General features: G+C 36.2%; 1 protein-coding gene across 1 annotated transcript; it reads left to right on the top strand.

Annotated features, from left to right (window-relative positions):
- The first annotated feature begins 413 nt into the window (after positions 1 to 413).
- LOC121406570 lies at positions 414 to 6717 on the top strand. Its single transcript, XM_041597578.1, has 5 exons — positions 414 to 703; positions 2350 to 2439; positions 3866 to 3928; positions 4329 to 4413; positions 6255 to 6717. The coding sequence occupies exons 1-5, from the start codon at positions 544 to 546 to the stop codon at positions 6598 to 6600; spliced, it is 744 nt and encodes a 247-aa protein (XP_041453512.1). The 5' UTR covers positions 414 to 543; the 3' UTR covers positions 6601 to 6717.
- The last annotated feature ends 1571 nt before the right edge of the window (positions 6718 to 8288 follow it).

Raw genomic sequence — 8288 nt, 5'->3', positions numbered from 1 at the left:
AAACATTTGATTAATCTAAGATTATAGTACAATCGTTTATGTCAAAATAAAAAGCTATATGGATAAGGGAAAGTGGTGAATGAAAAAAAAAATGATTTACAGAAAAACGCTACAAGTGGATTAAGCTCCTTATGGAATAAAACACAATACAATTATCATGCGATATTGTTTTGAATTTTGATATATTGATGATTATGAATTCCTACATGCATATACCCAACATAAGGATAGATAAACTTGACTGCAAGATTCTCATGGACAAAAAACAATATCGAGATACATTGTGTCAAAAAACAATAGGACAGTTTTGAGTCATCTGTTATTCTTTGTTGTTGTTGTTGTTGCTGAGTTTTACCGTGGATATTACTTTTATATTTGATTCACTACTTTCTAAACATTTTCTTTACATTTGTAGGTGGTTGTTACATCGGGGATCGTGTTACATCAATAAAACATCGATTTATCAGGGATGTTGATCCTAGAAATACGACTATTGAACTGTGTAAAGTAATCTGTAATATTATTGGTCAATATGATTATGCCATGTACTGCGATGGATTGCCAAGTGAATGTTTCTGTGGGAATATTGCTACTTCCGACCCAAGTACCTTGACGGGGCCAAGTGGATATTTCACCAATTGCCCTTGCCCGACAAACACAACTTCATCATGTAACGAGGTAGCGGATCTCTCCGTTTTTGATCGTAAGTATTATTGTTATATGATGATACACAGTACTATCCCTGAAAGTAATGACGGTTCTTTTTACCTGAGGGTGTCCTTAAGACATCTGTTTGAACAAAAGTGCTGAGCAACAAAAAATAATATTAATGCCAATTAAGGACTCTTGCACGATGTACGCAGCTTATGGCATTCCCTGATTATCCAAACTTTTCCGGAACAATTTTTTGGGGTTCTTATATGTTTTCGCTCTCGACTCAGGTATGAATTTCATTGAAGTAGGTTGTGAACAAAATCAAAGTATCGCATGGAAATTGAGAGGAACTTAATACTAGCCAGAATGGGTTCACTTGCGGAGGGTGTTTCCCCGTTGGTTTACATACTACGCAATTTTTTTATGATTTCATTTTATAAAGCTATATAATCGAACCCAAGAAATCAGAACATGAAAACCAACAAGATTTCGGCTTGAACTTATACTGCATCTCACCGCTGCCATAAAAACTCCAAACATGGGACGACATGTATTGTGTTACATTGTTTGTAGGGTTTTTCACCCCCATCCACCTGCTAGATAGAAATAAAACTTAACAACTATGGCAGAAACAACAATGAATAGCATTTGCCTGATAAAATCAAAATGTTACAAGGAATAACAACCTTGCCAACATAAGATCGCATATCAGATTGAAGTATGTAATATGTTGGCTTTGTGGGAATACACTGTCAATGCCATCACCATGATCTTCATGGATGCAATGTATTGCCTTGTATAAAGCTTGATTATATCACATTGTCTAAGTAATTTCTTTTATGCGCTTTCCTTAACTAAAGTTTTTTTTTCTAATTTTATATACCAGGGGTATGATGCATTGTTTTAATTTTCATTTAATAATGTACAGGCACAAAGAGTATAATTGTATCTGATTAGCATTATTTAAATTCTTGTTAATTACAATCTAAATTTCATTGAAGAAAATTTACACTTCAATGAGTTATTCATTATGTCAGGGGACTCACACAAACAAGCATGTGCTTTCCAAATGTTCCAGGGGGCTCTTTTTCTGGTTTCGTGTTCTATATTTGCATTCACCCTTCAAGTTTAGTTGAATTTGATATAAAAAGATACGATCAATCACACAATTAATGGAAAAAAGCAAAATGTGACCAAAAGAGTACCATCATCCTGAATTTGAGATGGCGCATCATGGCTTTACGAAAGCTTGTAACGTTTCCAGGAGAGTGTTTAATCAACGTTTTTGTCCGACAAGTTGTCAGATCTGACAACTTTCTTTGATTTTGATTGGCTGATTACTGTTACTATGTTGACTGTTTGATAAAATGTGGCTTGTCAGGTAAAACGTCCGACAAGTCATCTCATGAAACGCCCCCCCCCCCGGATACTGTCGACCCTTCTGGAAAATAATAAGCCGGTATAATGGATAATACTTCGATAATCGCATTGGTGTAGACTCGTATGTAGCATAAAGCTTGATCCTTAACAATAATTTAACCATATCTGATAAAAAAATAACTAACATTACCAACATTGGATGATGTGTCACATAGCAGGTTCGTCTATAAGATATTCTCGGTTTTCTTTAAGTTTGATATTAAAATGAATTTGAACAGTGTCATTAATAAATGCTTAACGCTTTTTCATTTATAGTACTGCCTGGTAATGAAGATCCAGACCCTGCTGCTGGGCCACAACCGACTGAAAACTCTACAACGGTGATAACGAGTTCCCCAAAGTCGGGTAATGTCATATTTTATGCTCCTTTATGCTCTAGACTATAGAGCCCGTTTCAGTAGATTGTTTGCCTGTGTTGACGATCAACCGAATTATGGTGCAGTCACATGTCCCCTACGGCGAAAACGGCCAGGCTCGTTTTTTTTCGTTTTATCTATAAACCACCTATATGAAGTTGGTACAAAAAAGGACGTTAAAATGGCTGTTTTCGACTCGCCGTACGGCTGCCGTAGGGGAAATGTGACTGCACCATTAGCACCAATTTAAAATCGGTTACATTTCATCATCTTATCGTGAAACATTTCATTCAATTCATTTCAATTCATTTATTTATTCAACCATCAAAAGGATAAAAACAGTACAATATACAGTATCAACAAAGTATCAGAAAAACAAACAAACAAATAGATGGTTCGGAGACCCAGAGAAGCAATGCTTATGAAAGGGGTCACCACGCGATACATTAATACATTACAATTGACAAAATTAAGGAGTAAAAATCCAGATCAAAATTAAAAGAAACACTCCTGCAGCAAAAAAGAAAGAAAGAAAAAAAAAGCTAAGGGGGGGGGGGGCAGCACTATGTAAGATGTGAGATCATATGCATTCGATCAATAAACAGAAAATAACATTTTCCTGCATAAAGATCTAAATCTTGATAAAGTAGAACTATTTTTTATATCATTTGGAATTTCATTCCATAGTTTGGGGAAGTAAGTCTTAAATGAATTAAAAGCAACCTCCGGTTTTGTTTCAGATTGTTTAGCAAGAACATCAGTTCACGCTTTTATGCAATGGTGAAGTTAACAAATCTCCTTTTTGATGGAGCCATGCACAAGTAAAATACCACTCGTTTTTTTAAAGGGGTACCCAGGGCTGAAAACAATCGTGTGTAAATAAATAAAGTAAAACGCTGAATTTTTCATCAAAATCCGATAGCAAAACGAAACTATTGAATTTTGAAATTTAGCAATGCATGTATAATATTCATGAGGTGGTTTGATGTTGCTATATCAAAAATTTTATTCATTTTCATGTTATTGCATTATATCATAACTACTTTTTTTAACTACGATTGTATTACGTCTTCCTTAAAACAAAAATAAGTTGCAGCAATGAATACCTTACACATTAAATCAGTTGCCAATCCAAGTTTTGCTTATTCTTATAAGACAGAATTCAAATCAATATATTTCATATGAAATACATAAGTTTGATAAATTATGACGTCATCAGTTTGCTTGTTGCATATCCATAAAGACATTCATCTTTCATCGAAATACCGGAAATTTTTATAAATTTGTAATTCCTTGTCCAATGTTGATGAAATTTCCAATTTGCTTGTCTAATCTTATTAAGTCTGCTCTAATGGTATTATTTTCAGCGGGAAGTATATCCTTTCATATCCAATATTATTATTCCCTCGTACCAGTTACTCAACAGTCAACAACATATTACGACAACCCTGTCAAACCAGTCGTCGTTGCTAAAACAGGTAGGATTACTACTACAATTTTATTCAAAAATTTGCATAAGCGTGTATGCTATGTTAATGCCTTGAGATAATATGCTTGTTTTTTTATTCCCCCCCTCCGGGAGCTTCGTCTTGTCTGGCAGGCATTTCGTGAATGGCATTGATGGTTTTTAAGGGCCAATTCTCATATTCAAAATGATTTTGTTTATTATGGTCAGCCCCAACCCTGCAATGACCCGCTTTTACACAAGGCTTTATAATATTAATACCATGGACCATGATAATACATTCCCTGTAGTATTTTACTTGTAATCCAACTAGTGAGTGGTTTCTAAAATAGATTTAACAATTTATGAAATAATAATAATTACCACATCCAATAATGTTAGCTTATCTTTTGCATCTTTTAATTTTCACCTAGGCACATCGGCAGGGGTACTTGGAACTATCTGTGGTCTCCTGTTCATCTACGGTATTGTAGTTTCGTCGTTGCTTTACTTATCAAGGTATGAGTAATACTAGTGACATGTAATGTCGAAAAACATGTACTAAACCTCTGTTGAACCAGTAAGAAATTTTTCTAGTCAAGGAGGCGGTTGTAGTCCCTCAAATGCAATGGCTACACACGATATCACAGGCGAAATATTAAAACCCCCTCGTCATTGGCTAAGTTTGTACCTATGATTAATTTCCACTTCGTTTGAAGATTCGTATGGGTTAAAAAATGGGAAAATACATAGGCCTTCATTATACAGCAAAACCAGTTCTGCACTACGAATCCATTTTGTTCGAAATTGGGCATTCGACTTATAGCTTGAAAAAAATCCACTCTTTGTTTCCAGACGAGTGCACACACACACACACACACACACACCCATATACTTCTAAGATCTCCCCAGATTTAAGTTTTATTCGTGTAGTGATGACAGGCTTATTGATTCAAGGGAAAATCCAGGCTACTTACTTAACACGTACATAGCCTACTGTATAGGTCTATTTACAATCTCGCTATAACAGGATTTATCAAGATATTTATTAGGATTTTTTTTCAATTCAATTCTATTCCATTTCCATTCAAAACATAATATAAAGGAATACTAATCAAGTACAATTTTACAGACTTACTTCGTAAAACAAAACAAAAAAATAGTATAACATTGAGCATAAATGGAAATGAGGGGTCCACTAAAAAGTAAAGCTTGTAAAGTGTGGATCCCCTTGGAAATGAAGAAAATATAATCGACTTATTCATAATATGCGTATATATACAGGAAAGAAAAAAAAGAGAAGGAACAAAAAAGGTCGAAATCATATAAAGGATAAACCCTACCTGCCATTTGAGACTTCCATCAATTGGGGATCTATAAGGAAGGGCTACTCAAAGTAGCCCTCCTTATAGACCCCAATTGATGGAAGTCTCAAATGGCAGGTAGGCAAATGGCAATTGGGGATCTATAAGGAAGGGCTACTCAAGTAGCCCTTCCTTATAGATCCCCAATTGATGGAAGTCTCAAATGGCAGGTAGGGTTTATCCTTTATATGATTTCGACCTTTTTTGTCTCCCTCTCTTGTTTTCTCAAAATTCGTGTTTGTTTTTTGTTTTTCTATAGTTTTTTTTTTGCAGTCTAATATGGTTTATAGAAACAATTCATCAGTTGAAACAAAAAAGGAGTAAGCTTACTTCGTTCTACTTAAATATATCCATCTATCCAACGTAGTACACGTATCGAAAACGACTTGTGCCATCATTGATATCGCGTCTGGTCGCCGGCAATCGTGTTACCCGGTCAATCGAGAGAAGGGTCCCCTAAATTTCCAAAACGTCGGGTCCGACCCGACTCGATAACCTGATGTGATGAAAACTAAGCCCTCATCAAGCATATCAAAGCTAGCATTGCATCATTGCACCCACTGAACATAAAAATATTTTCAGCTATATGTTTGAAAAATACGCGCTTCAATAGGCTGGGGGTGTACATGCACTGGGTGCACGTGTACCCTCCCGATGAGGCAGAGGAGCGCCGACACTTGCAAGCAAAACGAAATTTGACCCTCTTCTGCATTCAACAACTGATTTTCCAAACTTTAGATCCACTTCCCCAAGATGTGTACCCCCTCCCCATACCACTTCAGTTCCACCTCCCCAGGATGGCGGCTCCCCATGCTCAAACCAGCCTACGCCCTTGCTGCTTGAAATATTTTCGTTAGATACAGAAATTATATTTTGGGACTGCACCGTACAACCAAGTTAAAGAAGACTTACAATAAAGCTGGCCTTTTTATGTTCACGAAATAATGTTGTTGTAGAAAATATGAAGTTCAATTTATCATGTTCTTATCATTTCAGACGTAGGCTACAATCGTTGAAGAATTCAAAAGAACAGAAACCATATTCCTGCCTAAACAGAGAGACCCGTGATCAACGCGATTCCTACCAGGGAATGTACCTTAGCCCCAATCAAGAGAATGATCCTAATCGAAATTCTTCAGTACTTGAGCATTCTTATCAAGGGGTTAATGATCTTTCTCGATCCAACCAAGATGTGGTTCCACATTCTCACCCAGAGCGCCTTCCTGCTCGCTCATATGCTGAATTGGTGAATCAAGTTCACAACCGACAGGCAAGGCAAGAAACAACGATTACAGCCCAAGTGGAACTCGATGACCACAATTATATCGTACCCGATGTGTGAAAACAAAATTTGCATCTACAATGTCTTTGGTGATCCGTCAAAGACTTGGTTTGATATAACACTAACCCAGGGAGCGCCTGCCCGCTTCGCGGGACGGGGCCCAGGAGCTCACCGTGTATTTACCCATACTCACCTAGCAAGATAAATTGTGAAAACAGAAATTATGCACTTACCACGATTATAATATAATCGTGGTAAGTGCATAATTTAACCACTCGTTAGACCATCATCCATATTATGGATGATGGTCTAACGAGTGGTAGTATCCTGACATTAAGGCACAGACTGGAACCTCAAAAAACCGAAAAGTTCTCTCCTTCTACCCCAGTCTCGATCGGCCATTTTGTTATGAATCATAACAAAATGGCCGATCGAGTCTAGGGTAAAAAAAAGGGGGGAAAGGAGAAATATAGGGAGAAAGAAAGAGAAACGCATTGGGAGAAGAAGAACTTATTGTGTATTATATTCTTTTTATACATATATATAAATTGTATTATATATTTTTTTAATAACTTTGTGAAAAATAATTAGCTTAGGGTCTATGCGTTCATCATTCCTGGTGCTCGCATTGTCTGTTTAATGAAATAAATAATCCTGTTCAAGGGGATTAAACGGTACTAAAATACACCGTTTTCAAGTCAATATACACTAAATATATTTCCTTGCACTTAAAGGTTTTATCATGCTATGTAGTGACATATGCTTATATTTCATGATTATTTTTAAAGTGATTGCCCTTCTTTTAAGGTCTGAATATAAAACATTTCCATTCCGTGCTTATGTTTGCATTAGTGGATTGGTGAAATATATCTGCTCTTCATGAATTGCCCCCGTTTGGGGCAATACATACACAAATTTCCGCTCGCGCTTCGCGATCGTATAGTTTAGTGAGAAAGGTACGTATCATGATTACAAAAATTGCTTACAATACCCCTCTTTTAGGTCTGACTATCAAACATTTTCCGCTCGCGCTTCGCGTTCGCGTTATTTGATCAGTGACATACATATCTGTTTAATAGCACACTCCTTAAAATGTCTCTATTAGGTCAGTTTACCTGGCTATTGAGCGCGCTTCGCGCGCCCACTAAATGATTCAAAATGTTGCTTGTGCCCCCCATGGCTTGTGACCCACGGTACGCCACTGCTTGCAACTACTATCCTCCTTCTCTGTAGTTATGTGTATTGTAAGTTATGATAATCGGTATAGCATAATGTTTGCTGTTTCAATGTGTATATATATTTTTTGAGCATGTTTAATATCTATATGTAGTAATATTTTTTTAATTTTGTCGGGGCACCTTTGAACTGTGTGTATATGTGTGTGAAGTTTACCAAAGTTTGCTGATTTTAATTTATTATGAAATGTTTGCATTTTATATGAGTATGCCTAATTACGTTTACAGGCCTACACCTTCCTTCATTTTGAATGAAATGGGAGGCTGAACATTCTGATGGTTAGTACTAACGTAAGAATTTGATTGTATTATTCTTTAGTATTTTATGTATCAATAAAGACAATTATTATATGCGTTTGGATGAAACGTATGGTGAAAATAATACTGGTCTGAACATGCTGAAATTAGAGCGAGAGTGTGAATTTTCTATTATGATACACCCAAATAAATGCTGAAAATTCCTAAACTTATTTAGAAATATTGAGGGTGTGGTAGGGTATGAGTAAATAGTCT

The sequence above is a fragment of the Lytechinus variegatus genome, chromosome 1, assembly GCF_018143015.1.
Source record: "Lytechinus variegatus isolate NC3 chromosome 1, Lvar_3.0, whole genome shotgun sequence".
NCBI classification, from domain to species: domain Eukaryota; kingdom Metazoa; phylum Echinodermata; class Echinoidea; order Temnopleuroida; family Toxopneustidae; genus Lytechinus; species Lytechinus variegatus.
Note: the sequence above shows the minus strand (reverse complement) of the source record. Positions and strands in the feature narration are given on the sequence as shown.

Coding starts and splice junctions, on each gene's coding strand:
- LOC121406570 (XM_041597578.1), top strand. CDS start 544: ATGTACTGCGATGGATTGCCAAGTGAATGTTTCTGTGGGAATATTGCT. Junction 704..2,349: donor GGATCTCTCCGTTTTTGATC/GTAAGTATTATT, acceptor TTTCATTTATAG/TACTGCCTGGTAATGAAGAT. Junction 2,440..3,865: donor AACGAGTTCCCCAAAGTCGG/GTAATGTCATAT, acceptor CCCTCGTACCAG/TTACTCAACAGTCAACAACA.